At 43.0% G+C, this 24,580-nt stretch overlaps 1 protein-coding gene across 4 annotated transcripts in view; it reads left to right on the forward strand.

Moving 5' to 3' along the window:
• Positions 1 to 24,580, forward strand: part of NOTCH2 (notch receptor 2) — a 91,097-nt gene that overhangs the window by 18,139 nt on the left and 48,378 nt on the right. For all 4 annotated transcript variants that reach the window (XR_010072151.1, XM_063342902.1, XM_063342903.1 and 1 more), the window contains exons 3-5: positions 2,814 to 3,073; positions 3,745 to 4,080; positions 11,293 to 11,415. Coding sequence is in view for 3 of the 4 variants with exons in the window: in XM_063342902.1 (XP_063198972.1) it covers positions 2,814 to 3,073; positions 3,745 to 4,080; positions 11,293 to 11,415 (719 nt within the window). In the remaining variant the exon portion in view is untranslated. The remainder of the gene's footprint in view (positions 1 to 2,813; positions 3,074 to 3,744; positions 4,081 to 11,292; positions 11,416 to 24,580) is intronic.

Below are 24,580 nucleotides of genomic sequence, written 5' to 3' on the forward strand. Positions count from 1 at the left end.
AGCAGTGCTCCAGCTCCTGGCACAGCCGTCTTCGCTGGGTGCCAGATCCCTGTGTGATCGAGCGCCTACAGAGCCGTGCTGTAGCCCGCTGGCGTTTGGACTCATTTCTAACCCGTATCGAGGAGGGATTTGGGATGTTAAAGGAAGCCTGTAGAAGTGCCGTGGTGGAAGCCTCGAATACGCAAAGACTTGCCTCTGGTGTGATATGGCAGCAGCTCATGCTGACTGACAGCCTTCGGCTGTTATACCCGGGATGGCACAAGAAGCAGAGGATATTCTGCAAATGATACTGTCTCAGGATTTGCTTTCTATAACTTTATTAATCCTGCCTTGCCCTTCAAAAAAACCCTCTTCTTTCATGTCTGTTCTTGGGTACGAAGTTGAAAGTATTAAGGTATGGTGAAAGGAGCCTAATTTGGGTGTGGGGAATGGTAAATTACGATTATGCACATCTATTATGTGACTTTCCTGCTTTAGACATAGGGCTAAAGCTATTTAATAAATTTTAACATGAGAAAAAACAGTTGTGGTCATCTAGTAATGACCCCTTGCGTAACTCGGATAATAACCTCTGTGAATAGCTGTGTTTGAACTAGCGTGCATACTCTTTCCGAAGCAACCAGTCCTGGTGTTCTTTTAAACAAGCTTGACTGATGGAGAAATTCCACTGCGACCTTAAATGCATCGTTCCAGTTGTTTCTCTCCACTGCTGAGAGACTGCGTATAAGTCTGTGTCTGAAGATAAAGATATTACCCTATTTCTGAGTTGAATTTATCTAGCTTAAACTTCTGGCTGCTTAGTTCTGTTATCCCTGTACCTTCCAGATTGGGAATTATTGTTAAATCTGAGTTTCTTTACGGGTACTTGAAGCTTTTGATTAACTGTCTCCTTCTCTTTTCCCTTTGATAAATAGACGGTGCTGTCTGAGCTTTACATTGCGTCAAGAGTTTTCTGTTACTTATTACTGTTGGCTTCTTTGAATTCATTTCAGCTCTTCCCTCTTAAAGAGCAGACACCAGAACCGATGTGATGGTTGTGCCATGCAAGTATCAGGTGTAGCATAACCTCATTTACTTCTGCTTGGTATTTGTTGTTTGTACAACTAAAGTATTCCTGGCCAAACTGTCATGCTAGGAATTTGCCTTCAGCTGACTGTTAGGAACTGCCAGAGCAAGTCCATCTTTCCCAGATCAGTCGCCTGTTTTGGGGAGGATGCTGTGTATGGTTGTTTTTTTTTCCTAGATGTATGACTTTACGGTGCGAAAGTGCACTTTGCGTCCTGACTGCTTCATTAAACAGTTTGTTTTACTACTCTCTATGGAGAACTTTTCTTCTCTCTCACCTCTGTGTTTGATCATCGCTGATGTTTTCCGTTGTTATTCACTGATAGAAGTGTTGAATAGCATAGGAACAAAGGCAGATCCCTGTAGTATTCTGTTTAAAACAGAGCTTCATAACCATTCTTTGATTTTAAACTGAATTTTAAGGCCTATCCAGTTAGTTAGGTGGGATTTTTTTTTTGTTTTGTTGTTTAATCTACCGTATACTTCTAAATGCATAAGGAAAAGGCAGTCTCCTTACTGTTACGTTCTTGTCTGGAGGCTAGAGACTTTGTGTATTTCTTGCAATGGGAATCTCCTCCCTTTAGATTTGAGTGCGTCATTGATTTAGTACTTGCATCTATCCTGTTCTGGACCACTGCATATCTAACGTTCACCTCGGAGATTTTTTTGCTGTGAAATACATATTCTCTCAGGCTGCATATATCTTGGGTTAATTACCAGTTAAAGCATGCAGCTGTGCATTACAGGGAAAAAAAACCTGCAAGTGGACAGTCCTGTTCTGTATGTTAGGTGTTATTTTTATCTAGTATATACTCTTGCAGTTTTCTGAAAGAAAGCAAATACCTGAAAGAAGCAAAGGGAACCGTGGGGTCTGCAGGCTTGCATGCCCACGTCCTGTATTGCTGGAAGCTAAATGGAAAATCCGTAGTACAAAGGCCGTTTAAAAGATGGATTACAGCTGACAAGTGTTGTCAGGCTGTATTGACATAAGTTTAGGTTAGAGAGAAATAACTGCAATTATTCCACAAGCGCAGATCTTTGTATAAAATATTACCCTCATTGTAGATAGTGTGTGTGTGTGTATTCATTTTTTCTGTGGGAGACAGCGGAACAATGACCTTGTCGTTAGGGTGCTGGCCAGGGGCGTGGGAGACCTGACTTCAGCTGAGCGCAGGCTGCAGCATGTTGCAGTCCCAGATGCACTTATCAGCATGAGGATAACAGTATATTCCTGTCTCACGGGAGTCTTCTGGAGAAAGATCCTCTCAGATGCGCCATTTGTACAAGGTTTATAAATATTTTGGAAGATGGATAATACCTGGTGTTTGTTCCTGAAACAGTTGCCTTCCTGCTGATAAAGGATGCTTGTTAGAATGGGAGTAGGTGCAAGGAATTAATTGTTACTCAGCAGTTCTTTAACGCTTAGGCTTTTACTGAAGTTTTGAAAGGAAGCGCAAGAAGTTGTTCCTGCATTTCATATAACTCCGTTTGTATGCAGTATTTTATTTATTTATTTTGTAATAAGCGATTTCACAATATGAACTGAAGTTTTCAGTGGCCTCATTTGGGACAATCCCAGAGGAAGGCCCTGTTACATCCATGACGTTAGTGTTTAGGACTGTTAGTGTTACCACTAATTATGGCAAATTCCAAGACTCGGGGTGGTGATGGGACTTCATTTCGGGTATCTTCCCAGAACAGCAAGACTTCAGGTGAATGTGGCGCAAATAATTTCTTCTCTGTTGCAGGTGTCGAGAAGGCTTTCTTGGAGACTACTGTCAGTACAGAAACCCTTGTGAAAGCAATACCTGTAAGAACGGGGGAACTTGTGAAACTACGTCTCTGATAGGAAAGGCTACCTGCAAATGTGCTCCAGGGTTCACGGGAGAGGAATGTCAATACTCCGAATCGCACCTCTGCTACGTGTCCCAGCCCTGCCTGAATGGAGGAACTTGTCATCCCCACAGCCAGGAAACCTACGAGTGTGTCTGTCCTCCAGGTTACACAGGTGAGGTTCTGCCTTTGTACCTCCGGATTCTCTCCTTTGTGAATTACTTGAGCCTGGAATGTTCTGGGGCAGTCGTAATACGCTGTCAAATTTACTAGCTCCAGCACAGGAAATGAAAAGAAGCCAAAATGACTTCATGACCAAAAAAAGCAAATGGGGGGTAGGGAATCGAACTCCCTAGCCTTTACACGTAAGCAGAAAGACATTTAGATCTTGTGGGGTTGCCCACATGGGAAAACTGACTGCAGAAGCTACTGAGTGGCTGCTGCACTTTGAGTTCAGAGTCTACCTTCTAGAAAAAAACGAAGTAAACTTGGCCAGCAAAATCTTTCTATGGGAAAAGTATAAGTGGGTGCCTGAGGAGAAGCATGGAAACTCGCTGCTTTTATTCTTGAAGGGGACACAGAAGACGAGTGACTGTCAGTGTGTAGTATGATTTCAGTTCATGGGTTATTTCTATAAATCACAACATTCTGTATCTTGCTGCTACCCTGTAAATAAAATGACTTTGTAGTGTAACCAGCAAATTGATAATACTGTAAAATGCAGACATAAGTTTTCCTGTAATAATTTTAAGGTTTACTACAATGATTATTTTGAGGTAGTGTGAAGGCAACACTATTTTCCATAGAAGTAACTTCTTAATGGAGTGCTCTGTCCTCATCCTACAGGAAAGGATTGCCAGTGGATTGATGCCTGTACATCTCAACCTTGTGCCAATGGAAGTACATGTACTGTATCTGGAAATAAGTTCTCCTGCATCTGTCTGTCTGGCTACACTGGCCAGAAGTGTGAGATAGATGTGAATGAATGTGCCACACCAGGCCTTTGTCAACACGGTGGGACTTGTGTCAATTTGCCTGGTTCGTACCGATGTCAGTGCAAGCCAGGCTATACAGGGCATCGCTGCGAGAGCGTGTATGTGCCGTGTTCACCATCGCCCTGTATGAATGGAGGAACTTGTCATCAAACAAGTGACTTCACCTTCGAGTGCAACTGCCTGCCAGGTAAATGATGCTTCTTCAAAGTGCTTGGTTTCGTAGTCTTGTCGCTGTATTCCTGTCTCTGTTCTTAACGAAAGTTTCTCTTGGAGTTTCTGTGTGATGTTCGTGTAATGTAAGGTTGACTGGAGAAATCCTCAGCAAGGCAGGAAGCTCTGCTGGGATATTAATGTCTGAGTGTCAGGATTTCATCATATGGAAGGGAATAAAAGGGAAGAAGGCTAGAAATGATAGATTTCTTTAGAATCCAGTCAGTGGCAGAGAATCAAGTAGGTTAAGAAAGATGAGGTAAACTCAAGGAGATTAAGGTGTTACACTCCAAATGGGCATTAGGAGGTGAAATTCTATGAACATAAACCTCTACAAATACATAGTTTTGGGTCAGTAAAGGCCACAGTCAGTTTCAGTCTTTGAAGATGAACACGTGTCTATTTCCTTAGTCTTTACACCTAAAGCATACTAGATCCTATTCCCTTCCGTTTTCTCCTCCAGTTCCTCCAAATCTTATGAGATGCCATTTCCAACTCACCACACCCTTTTTGTCCTGTAATACCTCTGGATAAATTATGCTTGCTTGTTTTCTGATGCTCTTGGCTGCCCTGAGTTCATCCACAGCAGGGGTGACGTGCTTACTCGGGATCGTGGGCTGTCTTGGTTTTGTGTGTCAAGCTGAGCTCCAATCACCAAGGCACCCATCCCTGCAAATGACCATATGTCACCTGGTTGGGACCCTAGTGGTCTCATCCTGTCCTGTTCTTCCCCATCCCCTTGTTATACCGACCATAGGGCAGTACTAGTTGTCTTTGCATATCAGGATGGTTTTGTTTTTTTTTAGGCTGATATTTTTTTTTTCACTAGCTCAGTCCATGGGAAACTGATTGTTTGGAAATGCTTTTGACTAGACTTCCTACTTAAGTGTATTGCAGTTTGGCACATGAACACTTGGTGTGTGGTAATCTGGAAAAGTAAACTCTCCTCCCTTAAGCATTTCTCTGTTGTTATTTATGTGAAAGATGTGGCTGCCATATACTGTTTAGGCTGAAAGTAGGGTGACTGCGTTCTCATGAGGATCATCTGGAGTCGCAGGTATGTGTGGAAAGAGCATTTAGAACTTAACTTCTGAAAAATACTCTTTTTTTGGAGACTTTTGTCTTGCGGTGTTGGCTCAAATGACCTTAAATGTACATTGCCAACCTTAGCAAGTGCCTGCACAACAAGGTTGTCTGAGCAAGCATGTGACTTTGAAGAATTTAGGAAAGTCGATCTTAAAATAGATGGATGTATCATCTTTATTTTTGTGTGAAAGCAACCGTTTCTAACTCTGCTTGAAGAAACAGTGCTTGAACATACAGCATCTTTGAAAATGCTGTCTCTTAACTAACAGTTGTTCTCAGGGAATTTATTGCTTTTCTGCTTTGCATCTTTTTAAAGTGAAGTTGCAAACTAAGTATCTCTGGACTAACAGGCTCGATCAGAAATTCAGAGTTTTCTTAAAGTCAGATCTGTTTAGCCAGTTCAAGGAGTTTAAGATCTCATGCAGAAACAGTGTGGTGGGGAGAAGGGGAGAAGATGAAGTTTGAAGGACTTGATCCTGTAAAGCTGATAAGACAGTTTGCTTTCGTAATTCTCTTACGGGGGCACGAGACTGGGTAGGAGCACATTTTCCCTTAGACAAGCATGTGGGCTGGCTAAACTGTGGTCAGGAAATGAAAATGAGATTACTATAGCAACAGTTACACACCCACACTGCTCACACACGTTTTTGGATTATTAGCTGCTTTTTTGGACCTATTACACAACGCGTATAGTGGGGGTGAGTTAATGCGGCTTTGAGAGCCTTCACTTCTGTATTTCCTGTATTTGTTGAAGTTGGCCATGTTGTTTTGCTAGCTTGATTTTAAAAAAAAAAAAAAAACAAAACAACAAACAAACAAAACCAAACAAAGCTAGTCATTTGAAAAACAGCAAAAAAAGGGAGAGGTTGAAGGGGCCAAAATGCTTACATTGAACTCTTTGATAAAGGCAAGGCACCCAGCCATTTCTTCAGCCTTAGCGAAGGCGAAAATTCGGAAGTGTTGGAAAAGGTTCTGTCTGGGAAGGAAAGGTCAACAGAAAGAGAAGAGAAATGGAGGCCTGTCACGCCCGGGGAGGATGTGAGCGAGGCCTGCTCATCTGGAAGAGAGTGCCAAGGTTATGGACTAGAAATTCCTCTTTAGACTCCCTCTCTCAATTGGAGCGATGCCGATGATATTGTGACTATAAATGGAATTGCTCTAGCCGTTCCTTGTGGACTGCCTTAAGATGTTCCCATTGCTCAGCGTTATGGCCGTAGAGGCAGGAGGCAGTTACATCTTGAACTGCTGGAATGGTTTTTGATGTGACTTTTGCATCTTGTGACCTGAGAAACTGCTTTGAAGAAACTGATTGTGTCCAAACAGCAATTTAGGCATAATTAGGTTGCCCCTGGACTGACCCTGGAGTGGGTTCTTTTTTCCTGTAGGTGTTCTCATCTTAGCTTTTAAGTGAATTCCATCTTCTGCAAATACAGATACATTAGAATAAGAGCTTGAAAACGTGGGGAAAAAAACCCTACAACCTGGAGTTATGTGTCCCATCAGCTTTTTCTACGTTACTACAAGTGCTGTTTACATACAGTGTAGTCAAGCTGCTATTTTAAACTCTCAGGTTCTCATTTCACTTGTGGATTTACACAAACAAATCTTGCGTTAGGTAATTCATGAAGTCATGCGTGTTAGAAGTCAGCATTTGGTGGCAAGTGTAAGCAAAGAGTTGTATACACTGTCAGTATTACATCTATATAAAAGATAACTACTTATTTTCTAGCCATCTGGTGTAATCATTTTTCCTCCGGGCTTTGTTGATTTAGGTAAAAACAAGATTGTAGACAAGTCAGCATGTTAGGTCAATCAGAGCAGAGAGTCATAGTAAAAAAAAAAAAAAAAAAAAAACTTCTGTGAAAGAGACTTAACCTGAAGCATTAGCAACTCCTTCAAAGACATAAGAATGAGCTCGTAGCTATAAATATTTGACAAAAAAGGAGTTCATTTGGCATCTAACCTTTAATGGAATGTTAAAACAAGTCAATAGAGGAAGTTCTTAGCTGGGAAAGTGATTATTCATTGTTATCCATCAAAATAATTACCCATTAACTAAGATAAGGACCCTAGGGAATTCCAAGGGCTTGTTCAGGAAACGATCTGTCAGGCCGGAGCAGGCTGTTTATGAGAGCTGGAACACTTCCTGGGAAGAGGAAGTAACCTCACGCCGGTTTGTAGTGGAGCATCAGGAGCGGGGTCCGGCAGCCCTCCTGAATTTCCTGCGGCAGGGAGGACCCCCCGCCTGTGGGGATCTGGAGGTGAGCCGCATCCTGTGGGGTGTGAGGCTCCGTGTGGCGGCGGTCTCGGGGTGCCAGGTGGCCTTGTGTGCCCCTCTGCCCTGGGTGAGCCGCCTCCTTACCTGGAGTAGCCCATCTCATCTTTATTTCAAGAAGCTGAGCTGTTGGAGTTGCATGCAGGCAACTGCTGTTGGGCACCTGCTCTGCAGAACCTTACTTCTGTGTTAAAATGACGCAGGTCGGTTTTATCACTCTGTCAAGATCCCTAATTTCTTGCCAGCAGGCCCTAAATCTGGCATTAACTTGACATTTTTGTTCAGGTATAATTTCTTATCCCCACGATTAATTGGCCCTGCAGAAAATCCAAGGTGTAATTGAAATGAGGCTAAGGATTAAGATTTGGAGGAAGTTGGTTGTAGTGCTCTGGAATGGGGTGGAGGCTTCAGATGACATAGGAGTAAAGTTATCTGCTCGTATCCGTCTGCCTACGAGAGGAGGAACAACATGCTGTTAGCAGTGGGAACGCTTTTCCCCTTGAGGTTCTCATTCCTTAGTTTGCTGTGCTTGGAGATACGGAGCAAAAGTCAGGATATGTATTGCACACTGTCCTCTTGGAGGGGGAAAGCAAAGGACAACATGTGAAGTCCCAGCACAGGGGGGAACAGGAAACAGTGTCAGGTGTCCAAATACGCGAACCCTTTGGCTTTCTGGAAAAGAGTCGGGTTATGCAACTGCAAAATGTGATCCTGGGACCCGGCTTAAGAAAAGTTCACATCTCTCACAGCAGCTTCATGCTTGTCGTGCTCAGACGTAGGTGCGTTGGCCCAAACAGCTATGTCTCTAAAGGACTGGTTTTACCGATGAAACCTAAACTTCTCTAGGAGAGTGTTATTTACCAATTAAGCAGGTCACAATATTGCGGTGTAAGTTCAACTTGAAGAGGACGCTAAAATCATGCCTTTACAGCTTTTTAGATGGTCTGAAACTAAGCCAAAAGTTGTTCTTCGGCGTAAGACAAATTTAAAGGGAATTTGGGAGTTGGGAAGTTACCAAAAAGGAAACTTGTGTTTTCTTCAGCTGTGCGCTCAAAATAGTGTCGTCTTCACTGTTTCAACCCTTCCCGATTCCCTTTCCCTTGGAGATACGTTTTGACTGAGCACGCTTGGCTCAGTGTCATTTCTCTTGAACCTTTTACTACATTGCTTTTTTTTTTTTGTAAGCTCTTTTTTAATTTCTGTTCTGCTGTCACCAGTGGTATCCTCCAGCTTTTAGTGTGGGATTAATGGTTTTCTACATTTGCATGAGGTGCTTGAGGACCCAGCTCTTAGATGGCAGGCGATATAGCTGGTTAAACTGAGAACATGTGCAGTGGTGTGATGCCTTCCATGCCTTATTATTACTCAAAATTATTGGGCCACTTTAAATTTGTGTGCAGTACAGTAAGATAGTTTTAAATAAATGCTTGCCTTCAGGAATTTCTTTCTTAGAAAGTAGGCTAGGTGTTCATGTTGTCCGAGCCGAAAGGATAGGAACTTAAACTTCTTGAGTTTGTGGTTCTGTGTGCATTTCCATGCTGATCACATTGCTGGCATGAGTGGAATTTGTAGTCAGTGGAACGATCCTCCTCAAGCTGAAAAGCAAGCTGATAGGACACCCCTCTGTTTTACAGCTGACCCTTTGGGCATGCCCTGTAGCTTTCTACGGTTTTAAATGTAGAGATCTGATACTGATTGTATTCCTTGGTAGTTATTCCTCAGCACCTTTTGCCAGGAAGGCACTGATGTGATGATTAGGGTTCAGACTAACCATGGTATATTTCTTCTTCAGTTTAACCTTCTCTATGGCCATGAAATTTGCAGGATCTGGGGTGGTAGTGGGAAGGGCTTTGAAGGGAGAGGGTAATAATGCCGGTCTCTTTTTTATCTTGAGTGTTCTTCCTTGCTGGAAGATGGATGCTAATGCACTTGATATAGCTTGGCAGTAGCACTCCTTGTCGCTTCCGTGCTGGTGGATGAGAAGCTCAACATGAGCCAGCAATGTACGCTTGCAGTCCAGAAAGTCAACAGCATCCTGGGCAGCATCAAAAGAAGTGTGGTCAGCAGGTGGAGGGAGGTGGTTCTGCCCCTCTGCTCCACTCTGGTGAGACCCCACCTGGAGCATTGTGTCCAGCTCTGGAGTCCTCAGCACAAGAAGGACATGGAGCTGTTGGAACAGGACCAGAGAAGGGCTGTAAAGATGCTCAGAGGGCTGGAGCCCCTCTGCTGTGAGGACAAGCTGAGAGAGTTGGGGCTGTAAACAGCCTGGAGAAGAGAAGGCTCCGGGGAGACCTTAGAGCCCCTTCCAGTCCCTAAAGGGGGCTACAGGAAGGATGGGGAGGGACTCTTTATCAGGGAGTGGAGCGACAGGACAAGGGGTAACGGTTTTAAACTGAAAGAGGGGAGATTTAGATTGGATATTAGGAAGAAATTCTTTCCTGTGAGGGTGGTGAGACACTGGGACAGGTTGCCCAGAGAAGCTGTGGCTGCCCCATCCCTGGAGGTGCTCAAGGCCAGGCTGGATGGGGCTTTGAGCAGCCTGGTCTGGTGGGAGGTGTCCCTGCCCAGGGCAGGGGGGTGGAATAAGGTGATCTTTAAGGTCCCTTCCAGCCCAAACCATTCTGTAATTCTGACTCTCATCTGTAGTATCGGAGAAGTTCAAGAGGTGGGAATGCACGCAAATCATTCCAAGTCTCTTGGGAGCAGTGGTAGTCTGGAGAAGCCGCTTCAGAGCTTTACAGTCTCAGTCTCATCTGCCACCCAGCATGATCTGCATTGGACCAGATGTTGCTTAGAGGGTCTGTGTGACTTGATACAGATGTTATGGAAGTGTCTGGAACAGGGCATCAAAAGTAGAGGGGTTAAAGCATAACTTTGAATGAGAGGACTGTGTCATGTTAATATTACATTCCAAAGCAGTGAAGAGGCAGAGCTGATGTTTTAAATTAACGCGTGTGTGCTGGAATCATTTACTTCATCCACATTTGCATGCATCCACTTGTGCTTTTTAATAAATAGCTCTCTCATCCAGCAGAAATGGCAGGTTTATTTAATGAAGCATGGACTAAATCAGCAGGGGAAATTGAGGGGAAGATGGATCACAGGCGATTCCTTTCCCTATAATGTCCCCACTTCTCCTTATTTGAAAGGAGAGGGAGATGTAGCAAGAATATTTTGCCAGCGTGGCTACGTTCATTAGGAGCCTTGATTTTTCATTGAGGAAGGGTGTCTGGTTTCTTCTCCTTTTCAATCAGGGCTTAGCGTATAAGCATTGCTTGGGTGGTGGCTGATTTGTTGATTGACTGACTTGTTCTAACAATGAAGAGGGCCAAATCAGGAATTTAGAAGCTCATTTTCAAAGCATAGAGAAGGTCTTTCTTCGAAGTGGTGAAGGCATACGAGGTATTCGTTAAGTGAACACCAGGTGCCTTTTTTTTTTTTTTTTGCCATGGTAAAAGCTTGGGTGGTGCTTGATGGGCAGTGAGGAGTTTACCTCACAGTAAACTAAATCTTGTAGTCTTCGCTTTGTTTGCGTTGAATGACAGTGCTCATTAGTCACTTAAAGAAAAAATACTCTTGCCTTTTGGTGGTGAAAAAGTATTTGGCTATCTACCCATGTTAGTGGTGTTCTAACGTGACCTGCATGCTATCAGCAAAGGCATTCAACGAAGCGTCCAGTCAGCGTTGCTACATTGAGGTTCATCAGGATTAGGTTAACAGGGCGAGTGTTTAAGGAAAAAAGAAAGGGGGGAAGCTGCATGAAGGCTGAATTCCCTTCGAAAGAGGCTGGAAGCCCGTTTCAGTCTGCTGTGTTTCTGCTTTGTCCAGGTTTCGAGGGAAGCGTCTGTGGGCACAATGTTGACGACTGCCCGAATCACAACTGCCAAAATGGGGGTATCTGTGTGGACGGTGTGAACACGTACAACTGCCGCTGCCCACCGCAATGGACAGGTACGTACTATGGAAAACGCTCCTATGCGGGCTGAGCACACTTTACGGGAACGAAATGCAGGACTTATGGCCTTCACCCAGCGTACAGCTTGAGTTGCGTATGGCTGAATGCAGCTCACATCTGTGCCTCGTTCTGCAGTCTGGGGGGCAGATGTCCATGGAGATCTTAGAAGATCGTTTGCATCAAAGCCAGAGCAATGCAGGGCAATTTCCCATTGTACCAGGCGGCATTCCAGGCTTGTGTACGCATGGGTTTGGCAGACAGGTACCATGATTCTTGAGCCGCAATTCAGTGCAACTATCAGAGATGCGCTTCTGCTTGTATAAATTACTTTTTAAGAGGGTATGTGTTTTGCAAAAGTACGAAGTGTGGCTTTGCTGGCACAGACGTGTGCATTAACGGTGCTTTGCTGATACATTTGGGTATTTTTAATCGGGCGTAACGATCCTCACATAGATAACAGCAATGCTGCTGAAGAGCACTGCAAATCTGAAAGAAGGCACGGGTGGGAGAAAGGGAGGGAAGAGAAGAAGCGTATGTATGGGAAGCTTATGTTTTTGCTGCTATTATTTTCCTGCTGTGACTGATTTTTATCTGGAGTTCTCTGACTAGCAAAGCTACTTTTGCTTCATAAATGAGTCTGCTTGAATCTGTAGCGGGGAAAAAGTGCGAATTTCAAGAAAATGTTCTGTGTGATGTAAGGAAGCAGCTTACAGGAAATTCGGTGTCATCTTTAGTCACAAAATGTCTCCATACCTCAAAAATAAACAAATACCTCCGGTTTGGGGGTTGGTTTTTTTTTTTGAGTCATACTAGTCATTCTTAGCTGGCATACTTTTTCAGTTGAGTATAGTTTTGCCCTTCTTTCAAAATCATAGGTAAAAAAAGCCCTAAAACTGGAAAGCTGAGGTATGGACTCAATTTACATTTTTCCTTTCATAAAGTAAATTGGGATACTTGTTTTGGAACTGAGCTTGAACTAGTTCCTCAGCTTCTGAAGGACGACATTTTTCACTGTATCTAAAAAGTATTTTGTTTGAAACCAGAACATCTGTAATGATTGGTAGTTCAGACGAATTTACTGTGAGGACTTTGACTGCTAGAGACCAGAGGTTTCATGTTGTTCTAGCGTTTTTTCCCTCAGAGAGCATCATTCTCACTATAAACTAGTTGTCATTAACCGCAAAGGAGGCTGCTTAGTTAAGAACCCTCATTAACTTAAAAAATTATATATTCTTAAATGAAGTTAAAACCACATAAGAGTGAAATGCACCACTGCTTGCATAGCTCATTGAAACTAGAAATAAATAGGAGAAAATGAGGCGTCCCCTTAATGAGCAAGTTCTTCTCAACTGCTTCTCTGTCTAAACATCCTTAAAGCCTGCAGAAAGTGAAACCTGCAAAGGAAAACACGGAGAGCTTGGATGTGAAGCCAACAACCCTTCAGTGATCCCTAAAATCTTGCTCCACGCCACAGAAATTATAAACCTTGTTATGGCTTCTAGCGTCTGTCAGTAGTAAATTAATCTTGGGCTTCTTCCTGAAGCATAGGGGATATGATGGATCATGAGTATGTACAGCATGAGTTTATAAGGGATTATTTTGCTTCGTGGAGGCATCATAAATTTAGTTTTGGCTTACAGGACTTGGGTGGATGGCTGCTGTCAGCTCACCTGGAAGAGGCCTTGGTGGTGATGAGTTGTGATGCTGTCTGGTTTTGCGGTAGATTGTCTCTCTGATTAACCACTGAAGTTCTTTGCGATGCAGTGTGGTAGTTCCCTCTCTGAACCTCTTATGGGCTCTGACTAGTATTGCGGAAAAATTGTTAAGACCCGTGTTGTGTCCCAGTATTGTGCCATCTTACTTCTGTGTGCCCAGTCCCTCAGGGAAACCTTGTGTGCAGGAAGGATGTTTACCTCCTGTGAAAACCTGGAAAGAGAGAAGGACTCCCCAAGCCCTGTGTTTCCCCGGCTTTCTAAAACAATTTAATGGAATGGGCTTTCTGAGAATTTCCTTTGTTTATGGTAAAGTTAAGGTTATCGGTGCGGCGGTGGTTTTAGATTGTGGCTTCTCAAGGCCATTGACTTTCTAGACTTCAAGAATCAGATCAGTTTGGAACTAAACCTGGTCTCACCATGTAGGAAACAGCAGCTTGGCTGTTTGAACAATGAATGTTAGAGCCTTGGGAGAACTGAACTGTGTTGTTTAAAATGAATCGTGCCAGCTTTGGTGTTCAGAGTGAAACATGAGTAGCTCCAGGATTAGCTATGCAGGTTTGTATTGGCGCATGTTTGACGCATGTAGGGCAGTAGCTCTGTGCATCCGCAGGTTGTCCTAGCGGTAGCCATTCCTCTGCAGTGTAACTGCTCATCTGGGTGTCTCTGGAGGCTGAAGGCTCGCAATGGCAATGAAGGGCTGTGTCTGGGGCCTTCTTGTTGCTTTGCTTGAAAGCCCATGCAGTGAAAAGCTCTTGGCCATCGGGCGTTTAAGAATTGATTTAGTGTATTGGTAATATTCCTTTCGCCTAATAAATGTGTGTGCCAGTGATGTCCCGTGATGCTCCAAAATCCTGTCCAGCTCCACAGTGAATGCAGCCACGTGGCGCAAGTGGACAAACTGTCTTGCAAGTCACCTGAATACCTCTTGTTCTGATGTGGTCCTGCAGGTCAGCCCGGCAGTGACACCGCTTCGGCATCTCAGTAGCGTTTTCTTCAAAGCAGCGTATTTCTCTGAATGCGTTTCACTCCTTTTCCTGCTCCTTCAACTAGACACCAAGAAGGTGCAGGATAACAGGACACGTCCCGCTTGGAGACATGAGGTGTGATGCTGAGACAGAGCACAAAATAGGGAAGGTAGATGGAGGGCTGCTAGAAGAGTTTGGAGAGAGAGATTACTTTGTTTCCAAGATTTAACTGCAGCTGATGTTGACAGGAGTAAACTACAATAAAGAATTAGTTACTCAGCAATAAGGAAATGTTGTAAAGTGCAGTCCGTCCTGTGCACAAACGTGGTTTATAACATTGTAAATCATCTCTCAGGTGAGTGGAGAGGGGAGAGCTCAGCAAACAACTCCTTCAGAGTCTCTGATAAATGCTTCTAGCCCAACAGTGCAGAACTGTGAGAGTGAACACTTCAGGAAATCAAAAGCTTCCAGTGAGACCTTGAGGTTAGAGGACACTGTGTGCTGCTTTAAAAAAAAAAACAAAAACAAACAAACAAAAAAAAAACCCCACACATGCATGTTTGTAAGTAAACATCATCCAAAAATGAAAGGATGTTAAATTTTCTGAAAATACTTAACCATGTAGATGTGCTGTCTTCATAACCATTCTTCTGCAGTCTCTTCTTTCAAATACTTAACTTTTCAAGTGATCTTGGAGAGGTTTAAATTGGTCTGTTGGCAGTTTTAGTCTTTATTTAACCTTTGTGCTGTGGATGATGATCTAGCAGGTTTGTTAATATAGTTTGTGCTTCACGGCATAGAGGAACCAGTTCCATTCCTTGCTAGAAAAAAAACATCAAGAAGCTGTACTGCATCTGATGAAGAATAGTTTTGTGTAAAGTAATATTGAAGCGTCCTTTACTGAAACAGAATCTGTCCCAATTCCTTTTGGTAACCATCTGCCTCTTGTAATTCCCTGACAGGTGGTAGGCTGGACTACATAACTATGCATTTTTAAAAAAAAAAAAAAATTTTTCTGCATACTTCTAGAATCTAGCTTTTGAGAGACTTGTTTGCTTTTCGTCTGACTTTCCTACTCCTCAAACAGAGCTTGCTGCTTAGTTTTTGTTGAAGTGCGTGCCTTCTCTTTCTCATTTTGCAGCTTTTTCCGGAAAGATAAAATCTTGCCTTTCAGAAACAGTGACGAGAAATTCCTGCTGTCACTGATGTTTTTGTTACCTTCAAAGTTCTCTGATTTCATATGGTTATAATGATTGTCAACCTCATAAATTTGTAACTGGTGAAACAATCTTGGATGTGTTTTGGTGAAACTGACCCAGATCTTTCCTGTTGCTGAATGTTAACTGATTTTTTTTGTTTGTTTGTTTAAGGATGACTTTATCTTGTCCCAGGCTAAATCCTTTGTCAGAACCAGTGTTTGTTGAGTCCTTTCAAGGCACTGTGGTGCAGATGTGTAATGAAGCTCACCTTTTCTTGGAAATGGATCAGCAGGCTTTTGTGAAAGGCTGAAGTCTGTTCCTCTGTGCGTGGCAGCCCAGAAAATGTCACAGAATCATAGAATTGCCCAGGTTGGAAGGGACCTTCCAGATCATCGAGTCCAACCATCAACCTAACTCTGACAAAAACCATCACTAAACCATATCTCTAAGCACTGCGTCTGCCCGGATTTAAATACCTCCAGGGATGGTGCCTCAACCACTTCCCTGGGCAGCCTAAGTGTGATTTGAGTCAAGATTAGCCAAAAATCCTGGTTAATGTCTGTGCCATGTGAAGACTTGGCTTTATGCTGCTGTTCTGCAGCAGTTAAACCAGCCCGATGGGCTCACTGCGGTCTGAGGAGGAAGGTGTCTTTGTCTTCTCTCCCTGCTCTCAGCCACCCTTCCCCATCCCCTCAGCTGGCTCTGGTATTTGTTGGAGTATGCCACTTTAACTCACTAATCTAGTAAAAAATCCTGTCCAGCTGCTTTTTTTTTTTTTTCTTTTCTTCCCCTCCCACCCGCCCCTCGTCTGGGATCAGGAATTAAAATTCACCGAGCGGTCTCATGGGCGAGCGGATGCAGAGGAAGCAATGGCAGGCCAGGGCTGTAAAGTCTTGTGGAAGGTTGGGGTGTCCCTGTCCTTCCACAGGACATGGTGAAACCCTCTGAGAATTTAAAGGCTGGTCAGTCATTCCGGGCTAACAATTCGTATAAAGAAACAAGGCTTTGTTTAACATGCACCTGTTTGCTCTGTTGATCTAACCTATACAGCTTTGTGTCAAGAAAGATGACTCAAGACTTTGCGTACTAAAGTGATTAACAATATAGAATTCCATAAATGCTTTTGTTTTTACTGGCTGAGAAGGACTCCTCCTTCGCCATGGAAAATTTGCAGTGTTTGAGAAGATCATTGTGTATCTGCGTTTGGCTCAGATCGCCTTCCAGGAATGGTGGACAACGGAGATTAAGATTTGTATCCTCCAATGAGTTACGTCCTTTGCACATTTTGCTCCTGAAGTGCTGGATCAGGGGTTGCAGGATGAGTCTCTGGGTTTGGGGGACACGCTATGTCCACGCTCAAGTGGGTTTTGGAAGATCTACATTATACTGCTTCAGTTGCAGGCTTGGCCTTGCTTGCCTCCTTTCATTATTTCTACCCCTGTGGCTGGGAAGGCGAGACTCCCATGGGTAGTTGTATTTATTTAGGCTTTGTTTTCCCCTGAAAAGGGGGCTCTGGTGAACTGTATATTTTAAAATCTAGGAGACCGTTGTCTCAAGGGAAGCACAGTGTGCTAACAGCTGACTCCACCAAATAACTCCGGCATTGGGAGCTAGCTTAAGAAGCAAATGTTTGTCTTGAGCAGAAAAGCTCTTCAGGCAGCAGGGCCGTGCTTTTTAATTAAAATAGCTGTTAGCTTGGTCATATGCTCTTAAACACTAGCACAAGGGTTACTTTTTCTGCAGAGCTTTAGGCAGGAATTTTCAAAGGGGGGAGGGGGGAGTTAAAGGGTTCGATTCCTATTTAATTAGAGTAATATTTGCTCCCTACCTTGGTTTTCTTTGAAAATCCCAGCCTTAAACTCTGGGCAGCCGTGACTCTTCTTTGCTAAGAAGGGAGGATAAACATCAAAAGACTAATGTTTAACATTTTTATGTAAGATTGTGCGCTTTGGTATTTTGTCTTTTAAAACTTTCTTTGCCAAATACTGCTTTCCTCAGCTTCTGTATCACAAAGTGTACAGTAAGAAGTCATGCTAACATAGTGTTAAAAAAAAAATACCACCTTGCTCCAGTACTTAGAGGCTTGAAATGTAGAGGAACGAACTGACACTGGGTGACATGGATTATAAATGGTGAAGATGCCAGTCTCCTAAATGACAGAATATGCATCCTTGCTGCTTTCTATAGAGTATTGACGATTACCTGCCAGAGAGCACTGCCAGGGTTGCACTCTTTTCTGGTTCTGGTTGACATGTGTATATATAATGTACGAAGAGCACTCCCTTACCTCTGTATTAACACAGGGAGGCTGGGTCCCTACCTGCTGTAGCAATGGTAGACTTGCTGGTGCCTTTCCAAACGTTATTAAAAAGCATAGTAGCCTCTTTGGTACCGGCTGAGATCCGTCCCCACCAAACTTGACAAGTTGGCTGGTGACCTGCTGTCACTACAGTAGTACCTGGAAGAGGCCAAGAGGGATTATGATTCTTTTTCTTCCTTCATGTTTGAACTGGCAGACACAAAGGGAGCAGGGAGCACGTGGCAGCCTCTGGAGCTGGCAGCTCCCAGTTTGAGTGTACAAATGACTTGAAGCATTGTACATAAACAAACTTTATCCTGCGTGTTATTTGTTTCTCTTGTGGTACTTGAGCCCGGTGTTGTGCAGAGCGGATTGATTTCAGAGGCATTAAAAGTTAGGCCATCAGCCGGTACTTCATCCAGTATGGATTCTGGAACACCTACCACAACCTCCCGTTCGTTTCGTGCCGCTTTCCTTTTCCCAACAGCAAGCCTGGGTTAGGAGGGAGCCGTAATGAAACTCCTGAGGTGTTAACAGCTGAGCTGACCCAATGACAGAATGACGGTGTCCAATTTAGACCACGCTGCTGCCTCTTCCCTTGTGCCTTTGGTGACTTTCCAGGCCGGGAAATACTTTTTGCGATCCGATGTGCCAAATAATCTCGTTGTGGAGCTGTCTTTTAAGTTTTCGGTACATCTTGCATGTGTTTGGCACTAAAACAAAACAGGCTAGACCACTCTGGTGAGGCTGGCTTGGTGGGCCTGCGCTGGGAGACCAGGCTAATGGGTAGCAGTGGTTTTATCTGCGGCTGACTTCTTTCTGGCAGTTTCGGCCCCTTCCCTTGTACTTAGAATGAGGTGATTTGTCTTTAGATAATTACTCAAGCTATCTCAGCAAGCCATCTTTAGAATATGAAGCTTTTATTGTAAGGTTTGGCTCCAACTGTTAGATTTTTTTGCCTTGCAGATCTTTTCGCTTGTTAGGTATTTTCCGAGAAGAGGTAAAGAGAAGGGCAAAATGGGGAGTAGCTTGGTGATGTGTTATTTCCTTTGGGTTACTCCTCTATCCTACTGCTGTCCCCAGTTATTTCATCTGCCACTGCCGTATTGAACCAGCCTCATAAGTACATCCCTAGTAAATTTAGGGGGGTAAATTTAAATGATTTTTGTTCTGTTTATTTGTATTACTGCCTCTAAAGAGCTCTGTCAGGGCTGCCCTCTCTACCCCGAGTCTGAGGGGAGTGATTTAGGGCAGTATTTAATGGATCAGGGCGTGCGTAAGTCTCTTAAAGCCCAGAGTTTTGTATTTGGGGGTTGTAAAATCCCTTGTAAAAGCCCATTAGTTCCACTACATGCTTCCCAGTGTGGTTATGAAATTAAACTCTTTTCTCCACCATATTAGCCTAAAATAAACACAGATGTTTACTTTCCTTGCTACAATTGTTCAAATTGTTCAAATCTTCAATTGTTCAAATTCTATATTAAGCCCTTAAATTTTATGATATCTTGGATGGCATTTGACATTGCCCAAGATAAAGTAGGTCTATTAAAAACAAAACCAAAACCCCAACACCTGAGGTTGGGGAATGGCTGCTACTGCTTTCCTGCTCTGTAGTTCTGTCTTTCAAATGGGAGAAAGATGCTCTGGGGGAAGGGGCGCTTTTTTGGGAGCAGTGATGCCTCTCGCCTCTTTAGAAAACTCCTGTAAGGGAATAAATATTTGGCTTCAGGCCTTTTTTTCAGGGGAAACCACTGTAATACTTAACCAGGGAAGACCTTTAGTAAACACGCGTGCAACTGGGGGCACTTTTTGCAGATGTAAAGAGCATAGTCCTTTGAATTCTGTGTGTGCCTGAAGCCATCCTTGGAGCTGAAAGCAGCAGTTGTATTCATCGGATTGCTCGCAGGGAGCTGCGGGGATGGCTTTGTCGGAGGGCCTGGAATTTAGATGTGATCTGGACGTCAAGCGTGAGGTCCCTTTCGGTATCACCAGTTTAGTGCTCTGGACGTTCTTGTCTGTATAAAGGTGTTGCCTCTTTCAGAGAAGTTTGAAGTTCTTTGCTTTGTGATATCTTGTGTCAATAAAGCAAATTACATAAATGATCAAATACTTTCTTTTGTACACTTTGCCGTGCGCTGTTATCTTCCCTGCAATAACTGTTGGACTATACTTTTTATCATCTGTCCCTTTGTGGGTAACAATTGCTTTGTAAGTCTCTTATGAAATTGTTCTCTTCTTCGGTCTGCTGGACCCTACCCCTTTTCAGTGTCTGTATTCAGAGGTGGTGGCTTCAATGCCGCAAAATGTATTCCAGGCTCAGGCTACGCCATTGCTATTACACAACAACGACTGTTTGCGTTAGTTATTCTTCCTTGTAGTCAAATGTCTTGTCAGCAATGTTTGCTTTGTTGATTAAAGCTGTGATTGAGCAGAGGTCCCCGCTGAACTCTTCCAGGGAAGCTGAAGTCTTTCCTCGAGGAGTGCCTCACCAAAACCACCTGCAACACTCCTGTTTGCCATTGTATCAGGCCTTGTCTGCTGTTGCACTGCCCAGCAACCTCGCTTGGTTGAATCTGTCTGAAATTCCCTGGCTTCCTCTTGGGTAATATAAATATTGTTTCGTTAAAGATATCCCTGCCTACTGTTCATCTCCTTCCAGGCCATTAATTAAACGTTCCAGTACCTCTATGCGTTCATTAATTGTAACTTAGTTCTTTCAAGGACCCCAGATAATTCTGTGAGGTAAAGATTAATTGAATGTTTTTTACAAATAGACAGTTCAAAAACATGGGAGCTAAATTATTTTTCAGAAACACCATTTTACTAAAAGACCTGATGGTTCCGTGCAATTTTTCCTTTACTTTTCCATTTGCTGAGGAGACTCATGCAGCAAGTTGAGGAGACTGAGCTTTGACCTGACCAAACAACATGCTTCGGCTTACGCGGTCAACACAGATATTTTCCTTATGTTACAAGAAAGAACCAGACAGAGAAATGTCCTTCCCCAGACAGATGTGGTCTTCCAGCCGGCAGCCTGAATATCCACACGGGTGGGTAGAGAGGGGAAGAAACTGCAGGTTCCCTTGCGGTGTGGCACTGCTGATCTTCTGCCACAATTAGATTCAGTCATTTATACAAATACTCTTTCTTATCTCTTAGCCTGTTCTTGCGTCTCGATAAGATGCTGTTCACCTTCTCATTTAGTAGTTCTTTGAAACTTGGAGAAAAAATGTAAACAGTTCTGATGAGCCATGCTTTCCTTAGCTGCACTTGATTGTGTTTAAAAAAAAGCATGCAATAATCTTTGAAATACTCTGTGAATTAAATTACTCTTTCAGAGAATTTCTGTCTAGATGTGGTTTATAGTTTCCCAGTTTCCTTTCAAGAGAGGTGGTGAGCCCTTCCCCGTATACTGGAGCACAGGTCTCAGATGAGGGACAATCTTCAGGTGAGGTATGGAGAGGATGGGGGCATGAGAATTTCCTCAAACCTGATGTTTCTCTTCCAGTGAGTCTCTTCGGACCTTGAGGACCCGTTTGTGATTCTCCCTGAATTATCTTTCCCTTTCAGTATCACTAAGCTTTTAAGATACTCTGATTTCCAGTTCAGTCTGAGTGCACGATTTTCAGAGAAACGGATGTTGCTATCTCCTCCCAGCTCAGTTTTCAGGAAACTGGTATTTTTCAAGGCACAGGAAGGTATTTGCATCCTTCATCCTACCAAATGTTTGTAGTGCTTAAATTGCATGTGAGATCTTCTCTCTGTAGTTTTGGCCAAAGCCAGAGGCCAGCTGGCTTTGGCCAGTTAAGAGGCCAAGAAAACTTTCTCCTTTTTGGAGAGTCTGCTGTGCCAAAGGCAAAGACCTCTGAACTGCCTGAAGGTCCTGCATTCAGCTGTAGGATCAGTGCAGTTTCCTGTCTTGGAGTTGGGATTTATGCAAAGACTCTGTGGTTTGGTAGGATCAGCTATTGGAGGCATCTGTTGCTGCTTCCCCAGGGTGACTGGTTTGGTTTCTTACTTTAGCAAGCTAATGCTCTCCTCTTCCAGTGCAGGACAGCTCATAAAATGAGTGCAATCTGCCTTACCTTTATAAATCAGACTTTATTTCTTTCTTTTTTTTTTTTTTTTAACATAAAGAGGGCTAGGATAAGGGGCTGGCTGTTTCTCATCAATGAAATGTGGTCCAATTACTTGAGGGACCTTGAACCACTGCATCCTGTGTCTGCCTGAAGAGAAGCTCCTGGAGTTCCTGCCTGGTTCCTGCTGCTCGGAAAATGGGAGCAATCAAAGCAGCAAGCGTGTCTGTCTTATTCCATATGGCTCTTCTGAGGGGAAATAAGCAGGAAGTAACTTAGTTTCATAGTGGGCAAAAAGGGCTAAGAGTTGAAGGCTGTTCCGTTTTTCCACTTCTAGTTTTCAATTTTGAAATACCACATGGACTAGCTGTTTACTTTGTACAAGGTCACTTAGAACCTGACTCGGCGTTTTGCTGATTTCCCAGGCTCTGCAAATATCAAGGTCAGGTTAGGCTTTTTTTAGCTTCTTGGAGTAATTTGTGTTTCCTTTCTTGATGTCTTTTATATGTATATTTCTACATTTCCATTAATATATTGTACAGTTGGTGTATTTGCACCAGTTCACCCTATACTTGCTGTGTTCCTTTTAGAAATGTAATTGAAACTAGCGTGAGCATAAAACAGAAATACCTGCAGAAACTTCCAGCTTAAATAAATTAATGTTTAGCCGAAGTGGTTGTGGCATTCAGAAGCACTAGGGTTTTGAATATGTTTCCTGCACCGTACAATTCATAACGGAGTTTGCACTTGGAAGTTCAATTCAGATTCTGTGATTGACAGACTTGGTTCTTCCTAAAACTCTTACCAAGCAGAAAACAGGCTTACCGAGTACTACTACAAGTAACTACAGTGACAATTAAGTCAAAGCAGCATCCCTTACGTAAACTGTTTCAGAGATCTTTTGTCTCATTTGATTTAAATGTACCTTATTAACCTGGCAAAAAGAAGTCTTTTGCAGAGTATTCTTTGCGAAGTTTTAGAATTAAATCCTGGTTTATGTCAGATGCTGAAAGAGACTTCTGTCTTTGCTGTGAAAAAGTCATTCTGGAAGCTCATGGGACAGACACTAGATCGAAGACATAGGTCACTAACAGCACAAGCATCAAACCTTTTCTTTGCAGCACCTGCCCAAAATATTAATCCATTTCTCTCATTTGCACAAGGAGTTGAAGCCTCTACTGAGGGTAAACCTGCCCTTTCAGGAGAGCGAGAGGTTGTGGCCATCCTGCAAGTCCCACTAAGGATTAAGTGATGCTGCTGCTTTGAGGGAGGGCGATCTTGAAAGCCATTTACAAATGTGTGCGCTGCTTTCTGGGGGAAAAAAAAAATCCCAACAAACCAAACAACAGAAAAAACAACCAAACAAATTACAGCAACAACAACCAACCAACCAAACAAAAAAAACCCCAAACAAAAAAAACTGTGTCGAAGAATTACAATATAGACCATTAATCCTATGTTGTTAACACCTAAAAACTCAAAACCACCATATAAGCAACCATAGGGTGTCTAAAAATAACCCCAAACGCCACCTGAAAAAAACCTTGATTTCTCTCTTTTGAAGACTTTGGGCTACAGAATGCATTTCCAAGCCACTTGAGCCCCACTTCAACAATAAGGGCTCGAGCATTTTCAGTGAACTTGAAATTGCTTTGCATTCTTGACAATTCACCAGTCCTGTTTAAAAAAAAAAAAAAAAAAAAAAAAGTGAGCGCCTTGGACTTTAGTCTGGGATTTGTAGTATTTTAAGACACAGTTCCAAAATCTTTCAAAAACTGCTACATTTATATTGCCTGATGGTGATGACACTGAGTGCTTACGAATGTAGTTAGATTGGTATGCTCTGCTTGCCTTATGTTGCTTTTGATTCCTATATTTTTTGCCCAGAAGTTATTTGAGTCTGGATTTCAATTATAACTTCAATAAAGAACAGGTTTTTTTCATTAGAATACTCAATAGTAAAATGCAATAGTTAATTGCTCATTTACGCCCCTCATATTGAGTTGAATTTCCTTTGTTTTTAAAACAAACTCGTTAAGATGGAGCTGTCTTTGATTCATATTCATAATTAAACACAAGTATGACTGTGATCTGGTAGCTGCAAAAGAAGCATTAGAAATGTGAGGAGCTAAGTGCAGATGAAACTTAAGGAGCTCAAATGTGGTGACTTTTTGAAATACAGTTGAATTGCTCAAAGAACCTTAAATTCTGCTTTATTCTTCTATGGAGACAGTGATGTACCTTTTAAAAGTTTGTTTTAGTTTAGGGCTGCAGGAATATGGAATAGCCTAAGACACGGGGTTATTGTTAGCACATCAGTGATGTCACTTGGTCCTGTCCTTTCTAGAAGTGGAGAGTAAGTGCTAGGAAAAAAAAACAAACCATAAAATCCTAAAGTGTTGATATTACTAGGGACAGAGAGTTTATATGAGGGAGCAGTTTGCCCATCTTTGCTTAAAAAAACCACCCCAAAACAACAAACCACAAGCACATATGTCTCCAATCCACCAAAAAAAACCCCACAAAATGTTCTATTTCAGGATTTTTATTCAGCCGAGCGCAAGGTGGGTGATTTTGAGAGAGGCATAACAGCCTGGAGTGGCGGGGGCAACTCCAGCGCTGAAAAGCTGTTCACGCTTTGGTGACAGGGAGCGTGAATTGGCTGCAGTCAAAAGGAGGATGTAAGTGCTGCGGGAACACTTCTGCAAAACCATTGCGCTACGGCCCAGCGTTTGTCAGAGAGCACGTTCTTTCATCTGGGTTGGGCCCCCTCCGAGAAAAGAAGGAAAAATCACTATTAAAATAAGCAAATAACGTCTTGATTATTTATTTTATTATTTTTTTTTTTAAAGGAAGTCAATTGTGTTGACTTGCGAGATATGCACGACTACTAGGAACCAGTTGGAG

The sequence above is a fragment of the Chroicocephalus ridibundus genome, chromosome 8, assembly GCF_963924245.1.
Source record: "Chroicocephalus ridibundus chromosome 8, bChrRid1.1, whole genome shotgun sequence".
NCBI classification, from domain to species: domain Eukaryota; kingdom Metazoa; phylum Chordata; class Aves; order Charadriiformes; family Laridae; genus Chroicocephalus; species Chroicocephalus ridibundus.